Below are 24276 nucleotides of genomic sequence, written 5' to 3'. Positions count from 1 at the left end.
TTATATATAGCACAGTTCTTTTCTGTAACACATGAGCTCGCCTTGTGTTGGAATCAATTTCACAGCAATGGTAGTTTTTTTTTTTTTAATATCACACACACACATGTATTTTTATGGTTAATGAAAAATATACTTTGGAAAGAGAAGAGAAAAATGAGGACGTAAAAAGCTAAAAAAAAAAAAAAAATCCTCTTCCCTGACAAATTACTCCTAAGACACAGGTTTTTGAAATATTCTCATCCTCCTGTTACTTTGTTAACATTCACACCCTGGTGCCCTGTATTTACTGTGGGGACCAAGGACACCTAAGCCAACTGTGAAAGAGGAAGGAGCCTGGGTTTCTGAAGCTGGGTGTGGAGCAACGCGGACTTTACACCAGCCACACCCGGGTGTCTAGCCCCTTGACTCAGTAATAACTGTTAGCTGCACAAAAAGGGCATGTATTTTCGGTTTCCATTCTGAGTCTTAAAGTGATAGCTGTAATATCCAGCTTGCTTTTCAGCTTCTAAAAGGAGCAATCCCCTTAAAGTGATAGCTGTAATATCCAGCTTGCTTTCAGCTTCTAAAAGGAGCAATCCCGTTTCCGAAGGAGTCACTCGCAGGAGGAGAGCGCAAGAGGTGAGCAAGGGCAGCTGAAATATCGCTCTCTGGCTCACAGCGACCGCGCCAGGTAAGTTCTTTCCAAAAACAGAGTCTTCCATGTACATTTCTGTTAACTACTAAAAACAGCAATAGCAACACACATTCCGAAATGCCCTGGCAGCGGGAGGAGGCGCGGTGGCTGGATGATGTCTGTCCCAAAGGAGCTTTGCTACCGGCAACTCAACTTCTCAGTTTGGACCAGAGGCCGCTATTTGGCGACAGCTCGGGCACCATGTACCCAGGATGCGCTGCTCCCCCTCCGACATCCTGCCAGGGCTCCTAGATGGCAGATGGAGGAGTGCATCCTACCCTCATCTTTGGAAAGGGGGACTGACGTCCTTTCTCAGATGAGGAAGGAAATTCCAGCCCCCTCGCAGAGACTCTGCGGTGGCATGGCTTCCTCCTGTTTCTCTCCTCCCTCCCTCGGATTTTGGCTGAGTGCCCTCTCTCCTGCACTGGAGAAACAAAGAAAAAAGAGGGTCCTTATCTTACAGACACTTTAAATCTCAGAAGATTGTTTCTTGCTTATTTTGGTATTGAGCACACTTAATGTTCCAATGCTTCTGCAACGCTGTATTTTTATGGGATAATTCATCCTCACTCCCTCGCACCAACTATTAAAAATAGCTATGAGGTCTAAGCCTGTTAATCAGGCACTGTTTCTAAAAGCTTCTAGTCCGTTCCTTCATGGCATCAGATAACCTGTGATCCTTACTGAAAATACGGCTCTTGGGCATTTTTAACTATTACTGCATATGATTCTTACGAACAGTAACTTGGAAACCATTAATAGTCTACCCAGTCTCATTGAACTATCTCATTCTATTTGTTTAATTTGGAATTAAAAGCTTCTGGGCTTGGATATCTGTGTTTTGCATAAAAATAAAAAAAGTACTTTGTAAACTCAAGTAATCTTCCCCCAGAATTTTAAAATATTAAATCTAAGGAATAAACTATACATTTCTCCTGCTTATAACAACCCTGGTAGCATAGTGGTTATGGCTGTTAACCAAAAGATCAGCAGTTTGAATCCACCAGGCGTTCCCTGGAAACCCTATGGGGCAGTTCTACTCTGTCCTATGGGGTCACTGTGAGTCCAAATCGACTGGACAGCAACGACTAGTAGTAGTAGCAGCAGTATAACACAACAGTAAAAGGCTCAAGTTTTACTCGACCAACTCTGTTCCCCACCATTTATAGAAAAAAGAAAAGACATCATATGGTGGAAGTCTGTTAAGAACGAAATTGTTGATGTTTCTGATGAAAATGATCTGGTTACCTTAGTATTTCTTGGTAATTTGCAAATTACATAACATATTGATACATTTTACTGCAAGGCTTAACTTCCTCATTGTATAAACAGTACTTTAATCCTGAAAAGTGAAAAATAGTTTGAGAGCCTATATGCTGTTAGCTTGGATAGCAATGAATCAGGCAGGAATTATTGTTTTATCCGTAATGCTGATAAGCGAGGCTTACCAAAAAACCCAAACCAAACTCAGTGCCATCCAGTTGATTCCGACTCAATAGAGACCTATAGGGCAGAGTAGAACTGCCCCATAGGGTTTCCAAGGAGCGTCTGGTGGATTCAAACTGCTGACCTTTTGGTTCGTAGCTGAACTCAACTACTATGCCACCAGGGATTTTGGAGAGGTAAGTTCCTCTCTAAAGGTCTCACAGGCAATAATTTGGGTAGGATCTGAACCCAGGCAGCCTGACTCCAGAATCTCTGCTCTAGCCCTTAGGACTTCTTTGGGTTCTTCTTGCCTGACTCTTCCTCCAAGGTGCTCTCCCTGTCAGCCCTCCCACTGTGTCCACTCTGGCCTGCTTATTCTCTTCAGGGGACACATCCTCTGCTGGCTTGCATGGGAAAGAACTGCTACTGCTTCTGTCCATACCCAATCCTCACCTTCATAGACACTTAAATCTTATCTTCTTAGACACTCAAAATGTTTAAGCAATTTTTATATAGCACTTACTATGTACCAGGCAAGATTTTAAGTGCATTATAAATAATATGAGGTATTTGGAATCTGCTTCTAGGAGATAGTTAATATTAGTCTCTCCATTTTATAAGAGAAGAAACCAAGACACAGAAAATTAAGTATCTTTCTATGGGCACACAGTTACTAAAGTGTAGGAACATGGGAATGTTAGCTACTGATGTCTTAGATAAGAGAATAAAGGGACAGCAAAAGCTCCTTGGTCTCAGTCTCTTGGAGTCAGAAACTCTCCACTGCTTTCTGGGCAGATTCTCAAATACCCTGGCTACTGGCCCTCTTCTCTGTCAGCCTATAAACAAGAAATATCCTTTTCTTTCTGTTACATAAACTAATTCCTGGACCAGTATCTTTGTCTACACACTGTAAAGAGCTTTCCTTTTCATTTTCAGAGACAGGTACATTCTTTTTCTCTCCTTCCTTCTCTCAAGGTCATTCCTCCCTCCAATCTGCCTCTTGCTTCCCTCAGTTCACTAAACCTATCCTCATCAAGGTCAGTGATCATCTCCATTTGTCTCTTTCTCAGGGAGGCCTTGCCTGATCACCCCACATATAAATACAACCCCAACACTCCCTATCCCTATCCCCTGGTTGTATTTCTCCAAAGCATTTACATGCATATATATTTTTGTGCAATTTTTTAAATTTATTATCTGTCTTCTCCACTAGAATAGAGCTCACTTGAGGCAGGAATTTGTATCCACCTTGTTCACAGCTGAATCCTGAGCATATAGAACAGTGCCCCACACACGGTCGGTAGTCAATATATAGGGAGCTCCTAGAACCTTTTCTGACCCCTCCTTCTCCTCTCCATTATGTCCCACTCTGCCTCTACTTACCCACCAATTATTAATGTTCTCAGGGACTCATCTGTCCTTTCCTTTCCTTTTCTATTCATTTTATGCATCACACAGGAAAGGTTCTTTTGGAGCTCTTGCAGGGATCAATAAGGTAATGTATATAAGGCATCTACATAAGACTTTGAAATGGAAGGTGTCTTGGTTGTCTAGTGCTGCTATAACAGAAATATCTCAAGTGGATGGCTTTAACAAAGAGAAATTTATTCTGTCACAAGCTAGTAGGCTACAAGTCCAAATTCAGGACATCAGCTCCAGGGGAAAGCTTTCTCTCTCTGTCAGCTCTGGAGGACGGTCCTTGTCATCTATCTTCCCCTGGACTAGGAGCTTCTCAGTGCAGGGACCCCAGGTCCAAAGGACACACTCTTCTCCTGGGATAACTTTCTTTTTGACATGAGGTCCCCAAGTCTCTCTGCTTGCTTCTTTCTTTCTTTTTTTTTTATTAACTTTTATTGAGCTTCAAGTGAACGTTTACAAATCAAGTCAGACTGTCACTTATAAGTTTACATACACCTTACTCCGTTCTCCCACTTGCTCTCCCCCTAATGAATGAGTCAGCCCTTCCAGTCTCTCCTTTCGTGACAATTTTGCCAGCTTCCAACTCTCTCTATCCTCCCATCTTCCCTCCAGACAGGAGATGCCAACACACTCTCAAGTGTCCACCTGATATCATTAGCTCACTCTTCTTCATCAGCATCTCTCTCCTACCCACTGTCCAGTCCCTTTCATGTCTGATGAGTTGTCTTCGGGAATGGTTCCTGTCCTGGGCCAACAGAAGGTCTGGGGACCATGACTGCTGGGATTCCTCTAGTCTCAGTCAGACCATTAAGTATTGTCTTTTTGTGAGAATTTGGGGTCTGCATCCCACTGATCTCCTGCTCCCTCAGGGGTTCCCTGTTGTGTTCCCTGTCAGGGCAGTCATCGGTTATAACCGGGCACAATCTAGTTCTTCTCGTCTCAGGATGATGTAAGTCTCTAGTTCATGTGGCCCTTTCTGTCTCTTGGGCTCTTAGTTATCGTGTGACCTTGGTGTTCTTCATTCTCCTCTGATCCAGGTGGGTTGAGACCAATTGATGCATCTTAGATGGCCGCTTGTTAGCATTTAAGACCCCAGACGCCACATTTCAAAGTGGGATGCAGAATGATTTCATAATAGAATTATTTTGTCAATTGACTTAGAAGTCCCCTTAAGCCATAGTCCCCAAACCTCGCCCTTGCTCTGCTGACCTTTGAAGTATTCAGTTTATCCCGGAAACTTCTTTGCTTTTGGTCCAGTCCAGTCCAGTTGAGCTGACCTTCCCTGTATTGAGTATTGTCCTTCCCTTCACCTAAAGCAGTTCTTCTCTACTAATTAATCAGTAAAAAACCCTCTCCCACCCTCCCTCCCTCCCCGCCTCGTAACCACAAAAGTATGTGTTCTTATCAGTTTATACTATTTCTCAAGATCTTATAATAGTGGTCTTATACAATATTTGTCCTTTTGCCTCTGACTAATTTCACTCAGCATAATGCCTTCCAGCTTCCTCCATGTTATGAAATGTTTCAGAGATTCATCACTGTTCTTTATCGATGCGTAGTATTCCATTGTGTGAATATACCACAATTTATTTAAGCATTCATCCATTGATGGACACCTTGATTGCTTCCAGCTTTTTACTATTGTAAACAGAGCTGCAATAAACATGGGTGTGCATATATCTGTTTGTGTGAAGGCTCTTATTTCTCTAGGGTATATTACGAGGAGTGGGATTTCTGGGTTGTATGGTAGTTCTATTTCTGACTGTTTAAGATAACGCCAGATGGATTTCCAAAGTGGTTGTACCATTTTACATTCCCACCAGCAGTGTATAAGAGTTCCAATCTCTCCGCAGCCTCTCCAACATTTATTATTTTGTGTTTTTTGGATTAATGCCAGCCTTGTTGGAGTGAGATGGAATCTCATTGTAGTTTTAATTTGCATTTCTCTAATGGCTAACGATCGAGGGCATTTTCTCATGTATCTGTTAGCTGCCTGAATATCTTCTTTAGTGAAGTGTGTGTTCATATCCTTTGCCCACTTCTTGATTGGGTTGTTTGTCTTTTTGTCTTTGAGTTTTGACAGAATCATATAGATTTTAGAGATCAGGCGCTGGTCGGAGATGTCGTAGCTGAAAATTCTTTCCCAGTCTGTAGGTGGTCTTTTTACTCTTTTGGTGAAGTCTTTCTTTTTTTTTAAGATGAGCATAGGTGTTTGATTTTTAGGAGCTCCCAGTTATCTGGTTTCTCTTTGTCATTTTTGGTAGTGTTTTGTATTCTGTTTAGGCCTTGTATTAGGGCTCCTAAGGTTGTCCCTATTTTTTCTTCCATGATCTTTATCGTTTTAGTCTTCATGTTTAGGTCTTTGATCCACTTAGAGTTAGTTTTTGTGCATGGTGTGAGGTATGGGTCCTGTTTCATTTTTTTGCAAGTGGATATCCAGTTATGCCAGCACCATTTGTTAAAAAGACTATCTTTTCCCCAATTAACTGACACTGGGCCTTTGTCAAATATCAACTGCTCATATGTGGATGGATTTATATCTGGGTTCTCAATTCTGTTCCACTGGTTTATGTGTCTGTTGTTGTAGCAGTACCAGGCTGTTTTGACTACTGTGGCTGTATAATATGTTCTAAAATCAGGTAGAGTGAGGCCTCCCACTTTCTTCTTCTTTTTCAGTAATGCTTTGCTTATCTGAGGTTTCTTTCCCTTCCATATGAAGTTGGTGATTTGTTTCTCTAACACATTAAAAAATGACATTGGAATTTGCGTTGTATGTATAGATGGCTTTTGATAGAATAGACATTTTTACTATGTTAAGTCTTCCTATCCATGAGCAAGGTATGTTTTTCCACTTAAGTATGCCCTTTTGAATTTCTTATAGTAGTGCTTTGTAGTTTTCTTTGTATAGGTCTTTTACATCTTTGGTAAGATTTATCCCTAAGTATTTTATCTTCTTGGGGGCTACTGTGAATGGTGTTGATTAGGTGATTTCCTCTTCGATGTTCTTTTTGTTGATGTAGAGGAATCCAAGTGATTTTTGTATGTTTATCGTATAACCTGAGACTCTTCCAAACTCTTCTATTAGTTTCAGTAGTTTTCTGGAGGATTCCTTAGGGTTTTCTGTGTATAAGATCATGTCATCTGCAAATAGTGATAATTTTACTTCCTCCTTGCCAATCCGGATGCTCTTTATTTCTTTGTCTAGCCTAATTGCTCTGGCTAGGACTTCTAGCACAATGTTGAATAAGAGTGGTGATAAAGGGCATCCTTGTCTGGTTCCCGTTCTCAAGGGAAATGCCTTCAGGCTCTTTCCATTTAGAGTGATGTTGGCTGTTGGCTTTGTATAGATGCCCTTTATTATGTTGAGGAATTTTCCTTCAATTTTGTTTTTGGTGAGAGTTTTTATCATGAATGGGTGTTGGACTTTGTCAAATGCCTTTTCTGCATCAATTGATAAGATCATGTGGTTTTTGTCTTTTGTTTTATTTATATGGTGGATTACATTAATGGTTTTTCTAATATTAAACCAGCCTTGCATACCTGGTATAAATCCCACTTTATCGTGGGGAATTATTTTTTTGATATGTTGTTGAATTCTATTGGCTAGAATTTTGTTGAGGATTTTTGCATCAATGTTCATGAGGGATATAGGTCTGTAATTTTCTTTTTTTGTGATGTCTTTACCTGGTTTTGGTATCAGGGAAATGGTGGCTTCATAGAATGAGTTAGGTAGTATTCCATCATTTTCTATGCTTTGAAGTACCTTTAGTAGTAGTGGTGTTAACTCTTCTCTGAAAGTTTGGTAGAACTCTGCAGTATAGCCATCCGGGCCAGGGCTTTTTTTTGTTGGGAGTTTTTTGATTACCGTTTCAATCTCTGTTTTTGTTATGGGTCTATTTAGTTGTTCTACTTCTGATTGTGTTAGTTTAGGTAGGTAGTGTTTTTCCAGGAATTCATCCATTTCTTCTAGGTTTGCAAATTTGTAAGAATACAATTTTTCATAATAATCTGATATGATTCTTTTAATTTCAGTTGGGTCTGTTGTGATGTGGCCCTTCTCGTTTCTTATTCGGGTTATTTGTTTCCTTTCCTGTATTTCTTTAGTCAGTCTAGCCAATGGTTTATCAATTTTGTTAATTTTTTCAAAGAACCAGCTTTTGGCTTTGTTAATTCTTTCAATTGTTTTTCTGTTCTCTAATTCATTTAGTTCAGCTCTAATTTTTATTATTTGTTTTTTTTTCAGGTGCCTGATGGGTTCTTTTGTTGCTCACTTTCTATTTGTTCAAGTTGTAGGGACAGTTCTCTGATTTTGGCTCTTTCTTCTTTTTGTATGTGTGCATTTATCAATATAAATGGGCCTCTGAGCACTGCTTTTGCTGTGTCCCAGAGGTTTTGATAGGAAGTATTTTCATTCTCGTTGCATTCTATGAATTTCCTTATTCCCTCCTTAATGTCTTGTATAACCCAGTCTTTTTTCAGGAGGGTATTGTTCAGTTTCCAAGTATTTGATTTCTTTTCCCTAATTTTTCTGTTATTGATTTCCACTTTTATGGCCTTGTGGTCTGAGAAGATGCTTTGTAATATTTCGATGTTTTGGATTCTGCAAAGGTTTGTTTTATGACCTAATATGTGGTCTATTCTAGAGAATGTTCCATGTGCGCTAGAAAAAAAAATATATACTTTGAAGCAGTTGGGTGGAGAGTTCTGTATAAGTCAATGAGGTCAAGTTGGTTGATTGTTGTAATTACGTCTTCCGTGTCTCTATTGAGCTTCTTACTGGATGTCCTGTCCTTCTCCGAAAGTGGTGTGTTGAAGTCTTCTACTATGATGGTGGAGGTGTCTATCTCGATCATCAGTTCTGTTAAAGTTTGATTTATGTATCTTGCAGCCCTGTCATTGGGTGCATAAATATTTAATATGGTTATATCTTCCTGGTCAATTGTCCCTTTTATCATTATATAGTGTCCTTCTTTATCCTTTGTGGTGGATTTAAGTTTAAAGTCTATTTTGTCAGAAATTAATATTGCTACTCCTCTTCTTTTTTGCTTATTGTTGCTTGATATATTTTTTTCCATCCTTTGAGTTTTAGTTTGTTTGTGTCTCTAAGTCTAAGGTGTGTCTCTTGTAGGCAGCATATAGACGGATTGTGTTTCTTTATCCAGTCTGTGACTCTCTGTCTCTTTATTGGTGCATTTAGTCCATTTACATTCAGGGTAATTATAGATAAATAAGTGTTTAGTGTTGTCATTTTGATGCCTTTTTATGTGTGTTGTTGACAATTTCATTTTTCCACTTACTGTTTTGTGCTGAGATGTTTTTCTTTGTAAATTGTGAGATCCTCATTTTCATAATATTTGACTTTATGTTTGCTGAGTCGTTACGTTTTTCTTGGTTTTTATTTTGAGTTATGGAGTTGTTATACCTCTTTGTGGTTACCTTAATATTTACCCCTATTTTTCTAAGTAAAAACCTAACTTGTGTTGTCCTATATCGCCTTTCATCCCTCTCCATATGGCAGTTCTATGCCACCTGTACTTAGTCCCTCTTTTTGATTATTGTGATCTTTTACATATTGACTTCAATGATTCCTATTTTGAGCTTTTTTTTTTTTAATTAATCTTAATTTGTTTTTGTGATTTCCCTATCTGAGTTGATATCAGGATGTTCTGTTCTGTGACCTTGTGTTGTGCTAGTATCTGATATTATTGGTTTTCTGACCAAACAATTTCCTTTAGTATTTCTTGTAGCTTTGGTTTGGTTTTTGCAAATTCTCTAAGCTTGTGTTTATCTGTAAATATCTTAATTTCGCCTTCATATTTCAGAGAGAGTTTTGCTGGATATATGATCCTTGGCTGGCACTTTTTCTCCTTCAGTGTTCTGTATATTTCATCCCATTCCCTTCTTGCCTGCATGGTTTCTGCTGAGTAGTCTGAACTTATTCTTATTGATTCTCCCTTGAAGGAAACCTTTCTTTTCTCCCTGGCTGCTTTTAAAATTTTCTGTTTGTCTTCGGTTTTGGCAAGTTTGATGATAATATGTCTTGGTGTTTTTCTTTTTGGATCAATCTTAAATGGGGTTCGATGAGCATCTTGGATAGATATCCTTTCGTCTTTCATGATGTCAGGGAAGTTTTCTGTCAGCAGATCTTCAACTATTCTCTCTGTGTTTTCTGTCCTCCCTCCCTGTTCTGGGACTCCAATCACACACAAGTTATTCTTCTTGATAGAGTCCCACATGATTCTTAGGGTTTCTTCATTTTTTTTAATTCTTTTATCTGATTTTTTTTCAGCTATGTAGGTGTTAATTCCCCGGTCCTCCAGATTTCCCAGTCTGCATTCTAATTGCTCGAGTCTGCTCCTCTGACTTCCTACTGCGTTGTCTAATTCTGTAATTTTATTGTTAATCTTTTGGATTTCTGCATGCTCTCTCTCTATGGATTCTTGCAACTTATTAATTTTTCCACTATGTTCTTGAATAATCTTTTTGAGTTCTTCAACTGTTTTATCAGTGTGTTCCTTGGCTTTTTCTGCAGTTTGCCTTATTTCATTTCTGAGGTCATCCCTGATGTCTTGAAGCATTCTGTAAATTGGTTTTTTACACTCTGTATCTGATAATTCCAGGATTGTATCTTCATTTGGGAAAGATTTTGATTCTTTTGTTTGGGGGGTTGTAGAAGCTGTCATGGTCTGCTTCTTTATGTGGTTTGATATCGACTGCGGTCTCCGAGCCACCACTAAGATATTGTAGTGATTTATTCTATATTTGCTCACTGAGTCTTATCTTGTTTTGTTTTCTTTCAATATACGTGGATGGGCTACTAGATTGTGCTGTCTTGTTTGTTGTAGCCCTTGACTTACTTATGACCTATTACCAGCTGGTTTGGGCTGTTGCCAGATATATATGCCTGAGTCTATTCACTATTCTTGAGTACAATCTGATTTTGGGTCATCAAGTGTGTCCTGCACCCTAACACCTATCCACCTTGAGAAGTAGTGCTGATAGTTGTGTGCACCAGATTCTATTAGCAGCTAGGGTTCACACTCCAGGGGGCGCAGGATGCTGACAGGCTTCCCCCAAGTGTCAGTGAGGTAGGTGTGTCTCTATTCCTAAAGCACCTTGGTGGGAGGGCTCTGCAGCTGTACCTTAGGCCCCCAATGCAAGTACCTTTACAGATTGGTAGGTGTCACCCTCCTTAGACCCCTAAGGCAGGAGGCTAGGTGGTCTGGGGGGAGCTTCATCCCTCAGTTCCCTGTTGTGGGTCAGTTAGGGCTCTGTTGAATAAGCAGAGATATCAGACCTGGGAAACTTGTTTTTCCAGTAAATCCGCTAAAAAAAAAAAAGAATGCAGTCAGATCCCTATCGGAAATGCCTTTGCATTATAATAGCCACCTTGTTCCATGTAGGGATGAAAGCCCGAGATATGGATCATATATGCTTGGCTGGAGCTGGTTCTGTGTTTTTAGTCCAATTAGGGAAGGATTTTTGGTCCCTGGGTTTTTTGTGGTTGCTTCTCTCAGGCCGGAAGAATGGGTTAGGAAAAGACCAAAAAAAAAAAAAAAAAAGGGGAAAAGCAAAGCCGCGGAGCCGGAGCTGTTCTCCCTTTGGCTCAGGAAATTCCAATGTTAATGAAGCCGCCTGGGAAGGGGAGGGCAGCGTTCAGGAAACCAGGAGAGAGTAGCACCCCAGGATATAGCCAAAGTTGCTTATCTTGCTTGGGATGACTATTTTATCTGAGATTCCCGAGGGGTGTGTCGCCTATGTGTGCTGGCTGGGTAGAGATTGCCCCCGAGGGTCTGGCCTGCAGAAGCCACGTCAGTTCCTCCGCTGCCAGTCCAAAGCCCAGCGTCAAGGTTCCCTGGCTGGTATGCTGCACTCCCGGTGTTTTTAGTCCAGTTAGGGAAGGACTTTTGGTCTCTGGGTTATTTTGTGGTTGCTTCTCTCAGACCGGAAGAATGGGTTAGGAAAAGACCAAAAAAAAAAAAAGGAGGCAGAGCCAAGATGGCGGACTAGGCAGACGCTACCTCGGATCCCTCTTACAACAAAGACATGGAAAAACAAGTGAATCGATCACATACATAACAATCTACGAACCCTGAACAACAAACACAGATTTAGAGACAGAGAACGAACTAATACGGGGAAGCAGCGATTGTTTCCAGAGCCTGGAGCCAGAGTACCAGTCAGGTACGGCACAAGCACAGAGAGCTGCTCCACCCCCCTGAACTAACCCCGGGAGGGGGACCCGCCGGTTCCGTGGGTGGCGTGGGATGCAGCCGGTAGGAGAAGTCCCTGGGAGGCAGTGACTGGTCTTGGAACGGGGAGAGCAGCGTCCGAGCCGGGGAACCGTCCCGCCGGGATTTGGACTGGATGCAGGTACGGCATAAACACGGAGAACTGCTCCACCCCCCTGAACTAACCCCGGGAGGGGGCCCAGCTGGTTCGCGCACGGCGTGGGACGCAGCCGTTAGAAGTCCCCGGGAGGCAGCGACTGGTATTGGAGCGGGGAGAACAGCGTCCCAGCCGGGACACTCGGTCACGGCACAAGCACGGGGAGCTGCTCCACCCATCTGAACTAACCCCGGGAGGGGGCCCAACCGGTTCACGGGGGCGGTAGGGCAACGCGGGTGGAGGGACGAGAAGTCCCCAGGAGGCAGCGACTGATTTTGGAGTCGAGAGTGCACCGTCCCAGCAGGGGAGCCTTGACGCTGGGCGTGGGGCTGGAAGCAGAGGATCTGACCATGACTCCAGTGGGCCAGACCCCTCGGGGGCAATCTCCACACAGCCAGCACACATAGGCGATGCACCCCGCGGAAATCCCAGATATAATAGTCATTCCAAGCAAGACAAGCAACTCTGGCTATATTCTGAGGTGCTACTCTCCTATCTCTCTGTTCCCTCCCCCACCCTCCCCAGGCGGCTTCATTAACATCTGAATAGCCTGAGCCAGAGGGAGAACTCTGATAGGGATCTGACTGCATTTTTTTTAAGCGGATTTTCTGGAAAAACTAGTTTCCCAGTGATGGCTCGGAGACAACAATCCATATCAAACCACTTAAAGAAGCAGACCATGACAGCTTCTCCAACCCCCCAAACAAAAGAATCAAAATCTTTCCCAAATGAAGATACAATCCTGGAATTATCAGATACAGAATATAAAAAACTAATTTACAGAATGCTTCAAGACATCACAAATGAAATAAGGCAAACTGCAGAAAAAGCCAAGGAACACACTGATAAAACAGTTGAAGAACTCAAAAAGATTATTCAAGAACATAGTGGAAAAATTAATGTTGCAAGAATCCATAGAGAGACAACATGTAGAAATCCAAAAGATTAACAATAAAATTACAGAATTAGACAATGCAATAGGAAGTCAGAGGAGCAGACTCGAGCAATTAGAATGTAGACTGGGACATCTGGAGGACCAGGGAATCAACACCAACATAGCTGAAAAAAAGGGAAAAGCAAAGCCGCGGAGCCGGAGCCGTTCTCCCTCTGGCTCAGGAAATTCCAATGTTAATGAAGCCACCTGGGAAGGGGAGGGAAGGGTTCAGAAAAACAGGAGAGAGTACACCCTGGGATATAGACAAAGTTGTTTGTCTTGCTTGGGATGACTGTTTTATCTGAGATTCCCAAGGGGCGTGTTGCCTATGTGTGCTGGCTGGGTAGAGATTGCCCCTGAGGGTCTGGCCCGCAGAAGCCATGGTCAGTTCCTCCGCAGCCAATCCAAAGCCCAGCATCAAGGTTCCCCGGCTGGGACGCTGCACTCCCTGCTCCAAAACCAGTCACTGCCTCCCGGCGACTTCTCCTCCCGGCAGCCCCATCGCCGCGCTGCCCACGCGGACCAGCTGGGCCCCCTCCCAGGGTCAGTTCAGGGGGGTAGGGCTGCGCCCCGTGTTTCTGCTGTCACAAGATGTCGTGTTCAGCTCCTCTGGGCCCAGTCCTAAGCCCGGCGCCAAGGTTACCTGACTGGGACGCTGGCTCCAGGCTCCAAAAACAGTCGCTGCTTCCCCGTAGTTGTTCGTTCTCTGTCTCTGTCGCTCAGGTCAATTCTTTAAATCTGTGTTTGTTTTTCAGGGTTTGTAGATTGTCGTGTATGTGATCGATTCACTTGTCTTTCTGAGTCTTTGTTGCAAGAGGGATCCGAGGTAGCATCTACCTAGTCAGCCATCTTGGCCCCCTCTCTCGTCTTTGTTTTATATCTCAAAAGAGATTGACTTAAATCATAATCTAATCTTGTAGATTGAATCCTACCTCATTAACGTAATTGTTGTTAATCCCACTTCATCAACATCATAGAGACAGGATTTACAACACGCAGGAAAATCATATCAGATGATGAAATTGTGGAAAGTGATGGCACAACCAAGTTGACACACATTTTTGAGGGACACAATTCAATCCATAACAGAAGGCTACATACTTTGCTTACAAAACATAGGAAGCTGATATATACATTCCACAAACAGAAAGCTGATATACACGTACCTTGAATAACCATTAGATATGACATTAGGTCCTTGCATTCTACTGAGTGTCTCTTCTGGATTGCAGGTTACCAGGGCTTCCAGACCCATCATGACGGTCCCCATTTGTTTGGTGGAAAACCAGAAAGAGCAGCTGACGGTGAATCCAAAAGCATTAAAGATTCTTAACGAAATTTCTCAGCCTGTGGTGGTAGTGGCCATTGTAGGGCTGTATCGTACAGGAAAATCCTACCTGATGAACCGCCTGGCAGGACAGAACCATGGTGAGTGTTGTCCTGGGGGAAGGGCTGTTAGTTTGGAACCAGTGATAACACAGTCTCCTCTAGGTCATATTAAGGAAGAGCTGGCTTCTTCCCACTAGAAAAAACAAAACAGAACAAAAAAAAATTCTGATGCTCATCACCAAATCTATAACTTCAAACTTATGTATCCACAAAATCTGTAGCAAAGAAGAGCTCTTTTCTCCATTAATAAAGAAGAGCTCTTTCAACCCTATGCAAAGATCCACCCCACATGTTCTCTGGATCCCTCCACCTCTGGCAATGATTCTCTTTCTTTCTCCTACATCATTTGTGCATGTGATACAGGATAAAGAGAAGCAGAATCTCTGTATATCTAATATCTCAACAGAGATACCATCTGATTTTTTTTCTCCAGTTATAGCAACTTTGATAAATTGTACCCTCTTTCTCTATTTAGTCTTTTCTAAAATGTAAAATATAACACATACATAAAAGTGCAGCATGCATAAATGCACAATAAAACTAATAGACATGAATGAACACCTGTGTAACCAATGCTCAGTTCAAGAAATAAAATATTCCCAATATGCAAAAGCCCAAATCTTATACCCTTGTCACACCCTCACACGTAATCACCGATATTTTAGTTTTCCTGGCGCTTCTCTTGATTTTTAAAGATAGTTTTACAACCTATGCATACATTTCCAAAAAAGCAATTTAGTTTGACTTGCTTGTAAACTTTATTTAAATGGATTTATATGGTATGCATTCTTTTGTGCCTTGCATTTTGGCTCATCAAGAAATTTATAAGACTTATTTAGTTTATTATACGTATCTGTTATTTATCTATTTGTACTGAATTATAGTATGCTGTTGTATGAAGATACCAGAATTTCTTTATCCATTTATTGTGGATCAACATTTGTATTATATTCAGCTTTTATCTTTCATGAACAAGGTTGTCATGGATTTTTTTCTACTTATAACTGTTGCTCATGTACACCAACCTCTTGTGTACAAATTCCTGGAACTGGATTTGCTGGATCACAGGATATGTGTGTCTTCAGTTGTTACAGATAATATCAAACACATTCTCAAAGTTTAGGGCAATTTACGTGCTTATTAGCAGTAATCGAGAATTTTCCACAACACTACAAAAATTTGCTGATCTAGTTACTATATAAAACCAAAAACTAAAGCAGTTGCCCTCCGGGAAGTACCAACTCACGGCAATGAGTTGTGTGCCAGAGTACAATTGTGCTCCACTGGGTTTTCAATGGCTGACCTATTGGAAGTAAGTTGCCAATTTGTTCTTTCAGGGTGCCTCTGGGTGGGAGTCAAACCACCAATGTTTTGGTTAGCAGCCTAGCACTTAACTGTTTGCGCCAGTTTGCCTCATTATAAGGGAGGTTGAACACCCTTTCAAATACGTATTTCCCACTATTTCCTTTTTGTGAAATCTTTTTTTCCTACTGGATTGTTTTCTTTGGTTGTTATTGATTTTCAGGGAATTGCCCATAGTCTGTCAGTAAAGACCTTGTAGCCATTTTTTTCCCCTCACTTCCTCTTAGCACCGCTAAGGAATCCAATTTAGTCCACTAAACTCTCAGGGCCACCGTGCTTGTCTCACTGTCTCTGTCTTTGTCTCTGTTTCTGTCTTCGTCTCTGTTTCTGTCTTCGTCCCTCCCTCCTTCCCTTTCTCCTTATCACTCTTTTTTCCTCTCATTTACTCTGTCTCCTTTCCTTTCTCCATTTCCCCTTCTTGTTTCCCAATTCCCCCCTTGGCTTCTAAGCAAGCATTTTGTCTTTATTTTTATTTTAGGGGAGTTCTTGATCATCAAGAAGGAAGGGGGGACATTTTTCCTTGCCTGGTCCAAATAAATTCATAAGGATATTTTTTGATGGATTATGGTTCAGAACCTGAGGAGACAGATTTCAACACTGTCCTTTATTTTCTACTCAAGATAAGATCAAGTAATAACCAGGCGATTTCCCAGCACTCTGCTGAGGAAGTCCCTGACCTCAAGATGTTTTAAAATTTCTGACTTGTGTCTCTACCACCCCACCTGTATCACAGGAAGAACAGAAAGAAAAAGATTCACTTCCAGTCATGGTCCATGAGCAAGACCAGGTCGCTATTTCCGTTGCTTTGTTTTTTTTATACCTCTGATGACTAAGATTTATGACCTTCAATTACACCTTGCCCTTCCACATTGGGGCCCTGAAGTTAGGCTTGCTCTAGATTATTTAGCAAACATCAAAAATTATCATGATGTAGAAGAGTACAAAGGAGCCCTGGTGGTGCAGTGGTTAAGAACTCTGCTGCTAACTGAAAAGTGGGTGCTTTGTACCCACCAGCCATTCCATAGGAGAAAGATGTGGCAATCAACTTCTGTAAAGATTTATGGGGCAGTTCTACTCTTTCATATAGGGTTGTTTTGAGTAGGAATTCACTCAAGAATGGGCAACGGGTTTAGAAGAGTGCAGACCAACCCCTGCTTTTATATTCACTCCTTGGAGAAAACATAGGCTGGGGGGTAAAACGAATGGCCTGAGCCATGCTGAACCACGTTCCCCTAGAAGTTTCCTTACCACCTCTAGTCTCAGTTGAGGAAAGCACTGCACATAGCAGATGCTCAAAATCTTGGAAACTCTTTAACAGGCTATATTATCCACAGATTGCTGGACATAGCCATCAGATCTTATCTCACTGTGGGTTTAGGCCATTGGAAAGAAAATCCAGTAAGCTTCAAGGGTCTTTACTGCTTTCTCCTCTATTGTATCCCCCTCTTGAAGCAATGAACATTTTTCTGGAAGAGGACAGAGAAAAAAAAAAAAAACAGGAAGAATGGGGAGAAGCAAATCCAACAGATAACCCACTCGAGGGGTAATGAAAGTATTTAATGGAGAGACCATTTACAAGGATAAAGACAGGGCAATGTGAACCAACGAGAGATGGTGAAGCACCTAGACAGTGGTAATAACAGTAGCAGTGTAGCCATTATCATCTCTAGGCCTGAAGAGGCAAGCAAAGAGTAAATAGCAGAATGTGGCAGGTTTAGAGTTATTGGGTGAGGCTGAGTGAAAGGAATTGTGACCTGATATAGAGGAACAGAGGCACTGAATATTGTGGCCTAGCAGGGTGGAGGTGAGGGAGTGTGTGTCTTCTTTCTGCTCTCCTGGGTATCTCCCACTGGTTGAATTCTACCAGAAGCCAGAGGCCAAGGGAGCCTTCGTGATAGAGGACATAAAGGTCTATGTCCTTGGGCACAGGTCAGGGTGCAGAGCAGGAAGAGTTAATCTGATGGGAAAAGGGAGGTGGACAAAGACAACTAGTATATCAGAATTTTATCTGCCAAGCTAAAAATTATAAAGACTTCCTTACCAAGTTATGAAACCTTGGCATGCTTTGACTCCCCCCACTTCACTTCCTGTCCCATCCTTTTCTTCTCTAAAAAAAAGTTTATCAAATCCTTTTATTCATTTTTCTACTACTTTCACACTAGTTGGCCCCATCATTATATCAGACTGTTGATCTTTGTACAGGGTCAGTGTAGCCCACGGGGAAACAGGCTGGGAGTCAGGGGGCCTGTGTTAAGTTTAAGCTATATGTCTAAGTAGCTGTGCCAACCAGTGACAGTTTCTGGGTTTCAGTCTCATCATTCACAAAATGAGCGAGTTGGACAAAATGATCACTTCACTTTTCCCCAGCTCTAAAATTCTTGAAACCTCCTAATGGTTCCAGGATCTAAATTCCTACTTACTTAGGCATTTTAATACCACACTGATTTTCCTAAATTCTTCTTGATTTTTTTGTCATCCATCTCAAAAAATTAATTAATGTCCATTGTCTAACCAGTCATATCTCCTTAATTGTGCATTCAGACCCCCAAATCACCTATTCCTCAACTACATTTCAGGCTCAATTCTCACTACTCTGTACTGGAAGCCTGTTTCAGCAGAACTGGACTCTAGAAACTGTTCACTCCTTTCTCTTCCCATGTCAAGGTCTCCTCCAGTTAGGTGGTTTTCTCTTAACATGAGACCAAATAAGGAAAAGGAAGCTCTGCATAATGGTAATCCAAAAACAGAGCTGTCTTCTCAGCTCTCTTTCTAATCCCACTATACATTTCATGCATTTTCTTTCCTCTTGCACATCAGATAAAAATAGAAACAAAGCAAACCCTTTGCTGCAAGTTGATTCCGACTCATAGCAACCCTACAGAACAGAGGAGAACTACCCCATAGGGGTCGCAAGGCTGTAATCTTTAGGAAAGCCAACTGCCACATCTTTCTCCTGTGGAGTAGCTGGTGGGTTCAAACCTTCAACCTAGCAGTCAACAGCTAGTGCTTAACAACTGCACTACCAGAGCTCCTCAGAGTTTGCTAAAAAACCAAACCCAACCCACTGCTGTCGAGTCGATGCCGACTCATAGTGACCCTACAGGACAGAGTAGAACTGCCCGATAGAGTTTCCAAGGAGTGCCTCGTGGATTCGAACTGCCAGCCTCTTGGTTAGCAGCCATAGCACTTAACCACTACACCAGCAGGGTTTCTACGGTTTAATAAAGTTTCCATTAATTCTGTAACATGATATAGTTTGAGTCTTTAAAGGAATAAGGTGAGCAGGAGATACAAAGTGTTTCTTGAGAAGGAACTTAATATATATAACGGTTTGATCGGCTTTTCTTGCTTAAATGGAAGAAACTCCTCTCCATGCTAGGCACTTGCCATACTACAATTTTAATTAACCTTTGCAGCTCCTGAGCAGCCTGGACTATCTGCTATCACTGATGTTGCTTTATTTTCTTCCCTATAGGCTTCCGTCTGGGCTCCACGGTGAGGTCTGAAACCAAGGGCATCTGGATGTGGTGTGTACCTCACCCCTCCAAACCCAAGCACACCCTGGTCCTTCTGGACACCGAGGGCCTGGGCGATGTGGAAAAGGTAAGACAGAGAGTCATGGAGAAGTCATCTTTGCTCTTGACTCTCTATTTACCTTTTAATTTGCCACGTTAATCCAACTTTTGTGACATGTTGTTATGATAAAATTAGGGATAATTAGGTTAAATTTTATTTCCTTGAACTTATTTCCTTTGTATGCTCAAATATTATTGGTATATTAGGGATAGATCTTCTTTTGTTTAACACTAGGATGAATAAAAATATTAATAAATGCTTTCTGAGCTGTTGAATTTCAGGGCTCTGTGCTAAGTGTTGTAGGTAAAGAGTGAATAAGGCAAAGGCCCAGAGCCTAGTTGAAGACTCAACATGTACAAAGTGTGATCAACATCAGTCGTCATGAATGCAAGAAAGTGAACACCTAACCCAGACCTATGGGTTAGAGGGAACTATGATTCATGGGATCAATGGGAGCTACCAGTTAAAGAATGTGGAGCCGATGGGGTTGGAGGTAGAAACCATGAGATTAGGGTTTCAGTGAAGTAATCTATCTAAATAACCTTCAGAAAAGCTTCATCTACATGAGGAATATTCATAAAGATTTTGGTTCAAGACTCTGGGCTTTGGAGATTAACTCTCCACTAGCTTCTCTATAAAACCATGAGCTTGACCCACGAAAAACATTGTAAATGGGACAATTTTAGGTATTTTGTCTTTATAATATTAAATGCAATGAATCATTTCTCCTTATTTAATTTCTCCTTTTTCCTTATTGAGTCTAAGTTCAAAGTAGCAGCAGTAGATATTTGGTGTTCATTACTGCCATAAATAAATAAATAAATAATAACAACAAAAAATTTGGGGAGATTTTACCCTGAATCTCTTTTCCAGGCTCAGCTTCTGCTCCTTCACACCTACCCCATGCTTCACTTAAATGGAATAACTCTAGAATACTTCTAAATGACCCATACTCTCTAACATTTCTGACGTGATTTGTGTTGATTTGGACACCTGTATGATCCCTTTTCCTATACAAGTTCATATTCTATCAATTCCTAAAAGACTAGCTATTTTCAGTCTCCTGACATCCTATACCAGTCAGATGTACATCTTCTCCTCACTTATTGACTAACTCATTTTCAGACATTTCGTATTTACTACAATAGTAAAAAATCGACTATGTGACTGTTTTGTGCATTAATGATGTACCTCTGGCAGTAATGAATGCCGAGGTGCAAGGTGAGAGTGACGCTGACTGTGATGGTTAAGGTTATGTGTCGACTTGGCTGGGCCATGATTCTCAGTGGCTTGGCACTTATGTAATGACGTAGTCATCGTCCATTTTGTGATCTGATGTGGCCATCTTCCATTACTGCGTAATGCCAATTTTGCCTAAAGACCTGCTCTTTGGAACCTAACCATGTCAGTAAGTGAGAAGAGGGTGTAGTCACTTCTTGCTCTGAATCCGCAGCGTACTTATTGCTATTTATTGGCCTTACCCCTTTTTCTTTTACATTGTAACTATTGGGCCACTCCTGGCAGAGATTATAGTCTTGGTTGCAATTATATGTTCACATGTTTATCTACCTTTCTGGAAAGTCATCTTCTTGAGATTAGGAACAACCATATAGAACTTTGTACTCATACAACCAAAGTGTCCAGAGTTTATGGATGCCCAATGAACAGTTGTTTAATTTAATGAAATAATATTTCATCCTTAATATAGTCCTCAGTCAAGAAAAAAAAATTGCCGAAGTTATTGTCCACCTTTTACTGAGTACCTACTGTGATCTAAACTATGTATTAAACATTTTACACACATTGACAGTGTCATTCACTTAGTTAAAAAAACTAAAGAACCTGAAACCCTGAGAGTGATCAATGTAAGTAAAAATATAAGGTTTGAATTTAACATTGTTTTCAAAAGGTATGCTATCTTCCCTATTCAGCTATAGAACAGCTGAAGTAGTAAATGCACAAATCAAATGAATGAATGAACAAATGAAGAGCAGACTCCCATGTCTCTTGCTCTAATGTGCTTTCTAGGGTGACCCTAAAAATGACTCGTGGATCTTTGCACTGGCTGTGCTCCTGAGCAGTACCTTTGTCTACAACAGCTTGTCCACCATCAACCACCAGGCTCTGGAGCAGCTACAGTATCCTTCCAGGAACCCAACCACCATGTTTGTGGAGCTTATGGGAATGGAAACTGAGACTATTTCTTTTTTCTTGTGATTCAGTTTTCATGAATGAGGAAAAGGGAACATGGGGCAAATTAGAATGTTTATAAAATTTATTTCCAAGTGAGATCTGGGAATTGTGGTGTTGAATACTACTCCTTCCTTAGCTAACCTCCCAGCTATGTGACTGAACTAACAGAGCTAATCAGGGCAAAATCCTCCTCCAGATCTGATGAGGTAGAGGATTCCACCGAGTTTGTGAGTTTCTTTCCAGACTTTGTTTGGGCTGTTCGTGATTTCAGCCTGGAGCTGAAGTTAGGTGAACGCCCTATCACCGAAGATGAGTACCTGGAGAATGCCTTGAAGTTGATTCCAGGTATCAGTGCATGTTCTGGGTGGTGGAAGGTTCAGTAGAGGGTGATATATATCAAGTGAGCCTTGTCATTCAGCATTTGAAGTCAACATGTATTTGAGACTGGATAGAGGCCCAGGAAAATGGTGATTGAGGGGAAGGCATGATTTTAGTGGGTTATTATTACCTGAAAATATCCAGTGGTTGGAGTTTAAGCTCACTGAGGAAATTTAAGGCCCAATGTTGAACCAAATGATTTCAGAGCCATTGGTACCATGAAAAAAATTTTTTCAAATTACAATCACTCCTATAACTTCTTAAGGTCCACATACCTGTGTCCCTTATTAAGTGCGCCTCCTGGTTTGAGAAAAAGAGTTCAAGAATTTGGAAGTTGTTAAACACAGAATCACAGCGAAATCAAATGGCATAGTTTTCAAAATATATTTCAGGAGGCATATTTTAGTAAATGATCCCTGGTGGCTCAGGGGGCAGTTCTACTCTGTCACGTGGGATCAGTATGAGCCTAAATCAACTCAATGGCACACAACAACATATTTTACTAGCTTTGAGAGTTACATCTGTGAGAGTCAAACCTGTGAGAGCCGGAACATGGCAGGACTGCCTTGTTTTTGCAAGTCTTATGAGTTTTCTGCCTTTGACAGGGTGCAGTCTTACTACTTCGCTATCACTCACTTTAGTGGAAAATATTTGAGTTTTACTTTTCTCACAGGTTTGCACCTTATAAAGGTTCTGGCTTTTGCAGGCTTTGCTGCATACTAAAGTCAGAAAAAAATTGCGATATCCTTTCAGAAAGACTGTCAAATCCTGTTATTGTTCTGTTAACATCACATACATCATTCTACATCCTTACGTAATAAGTTATCATTTTAATATTATGAACTTATTACATGGATTACATTTAGGAGGGTGTCTAACTGATAGCATTAGAAAGAATATCCATTTTCATTTATTCATTTCTTCAACAAACACTTATTAAACGGCTGATATCTGCCACGGTATCTCTCTGCAAGACACGGTCAAGTCCTGTATAATGTGACGTAGGGAAGTTGTGAGGTCTCCAAATTACATTCGGGCTAACCCTACTCATTGAAGGCTTTTACTGAAAGAATCTCTAAAAGTATTTATGATGTGTGTATTTTGGGGCTCTGATTTTAAATTTTTCTTTATTGACCTGAGTATCACCTCTCCTCATAATATTTTTCCAGCAACATCTTATCCTTATATCAAGCATTACTTTGTTTTTGAAACCACATTTTATTTCTGACACAAGGGCGGTAAGATCAGAAAAGTACTTCTGATCAGTTCTTTTTATGTGTCAGTCATTCAGTAAACATTTATTAAATGATTACTCTACTGAACTCCATACACAGATTAAGGAAACCAAATGTAAGTTTGTTTACTTGGGATAGATGCTACCATTTCCTCTCCAGAACTGCCTCCTTGACTCTTTGTTCTGTCCACAAATGGATTTTTTAATTTTTTTTTTGCTTTGGGTAGATTGGCTCAAGGCTGATTTGCACAATTGGATAAAAGGAGATTTAAAGACGAGAGTACACTGATGCACAGGTCCCTGGAAATAAAAGTCAACAGATTCCTTTCCTGAAGGCTTCCCCTTCAATGATTGCTCTTTTTCTAATTTGGCAGGTAGGAATCCCAAAATCCAAAATTCCAACCTGCCTAGAGAGTGTATCAGGCATTTCTTCCCAAAACGGAAGTGCTTTGTCTTTGACCGGCCAACAAATGAAAAAACTCTCTTAGCCCATATTGAAGAGCTGCCAGAAGAGCAGCTGAATTGTCATTTCCAGATGCAAGCAAAAAACTTCTGTTCCTATATCTTCACCCACTCAAAGACCAAGACTCTGAGACAAGGAATCATTGTCACCGGGGACCGTGAGTCACCTTTGCCCCAAGCATGTCTCTCTGTGGATCAGTGTGTGGTGAAGCTGTGATTGTTCTGTGGGTTTCTCTGTAATTCTGTTTGCATTTGTATATGAATGTCCAGAAGCAGACGTTCATGCCGCACATAGTAATGCATTTTTCTTAAGTATTTTCTCTCTACCTGAGGGTTTATTGAGGCCAAATGTATCTTAAGAAAATAATCCACTAATCATATAGACACAAACTGCTGTTAAGGAGAGAAGATCTGTGTTGTGTAGAGAAGTCCTATGAGATACAAGTGCCTCTCAGGGTAGAATAGATAGTTCGTAAAATTACACAAATCAGAAAATACATAGTAGGCCATGAGTCCCTGCAAGCCCATTGAGATTTTGAAAAAGGAAGTTAAGCATAATCTACATACAGGGCCATATTCATAAGCATATGACCTGTGCAGTTGTATGGTGTCTGTGCTGAAATGGGTCCATACTTGGTTTAATGTTCTATGTTGTCATCTTGAAATTGTTTTTCTTTCTTTTTCCACAAAGAACCTATATTTCTTTTGGAACTGACTCTGTAAGTTATGTAATTACTTTGACTATCTAGTAAACATTTTTTATTTTATTTAAATAGAAATGTATTTTTCCAGGAATCACTGGAAAAGATATTGGTTGTGATCAATAATTCAATTTTATATAGT

The 24276-nt window shown here is 41.0% G+C and overlaps 1 protein-coding gene across 1 annotated transcript in view; it reads left to right on the top strand.

Moving 5' to 3' along the window:
• The first annotated feature begins 426 nt into the window (after positions 1-426).
• Positions 427-24276, top strand: part of LOC126071556 (guanylate-binding protein 4-like) — a 29242-nt gene continuing 5392 nt past the window's right edge. Inside the window, exons 1-6 of the mRNA XM_049875739.1 lie at positions 427-670; positions 14072-14267; positions 19066-19193; positions 21195-21304; positions 21508-21704; positions 23346-23591. Coding sequence (XP_049731696.1) covers positions 14096-14267; positions 19066-19193; positions 21195-21304; positions 21508-21704; positions 23346-23591 — 853 coding nt within the window. The 5' untranslated portion in view covers positions 427-670; positions 14072-14095. The remainder of the gene's footprint in view (positions 671-14071; positions 14268-19065; positions 19194-21194; positions 21305-21507; positions 21705-23345; positions 23592-24276) is intronic.

The sequence above is a fragment of the Elephas maximus genome, chromosome 3 (genome assembly GCF_024166365.1).
Source record: "Elephas maximus indicus isolate mEleMax1 chromosome 3, mEleMax1 primary haplotype, whole genome shotgun sequence".
Classification (NCBI taxonomy): domain Eukaryota; kingdom Metazoa; phylum Chordata; class Mammalia; order Proboscidea; family Elephantidae; genus Elephas; species Elephas maximus.
This window is presented reverse-complemented; position numbering and strand designations above follow the sequence as displayed.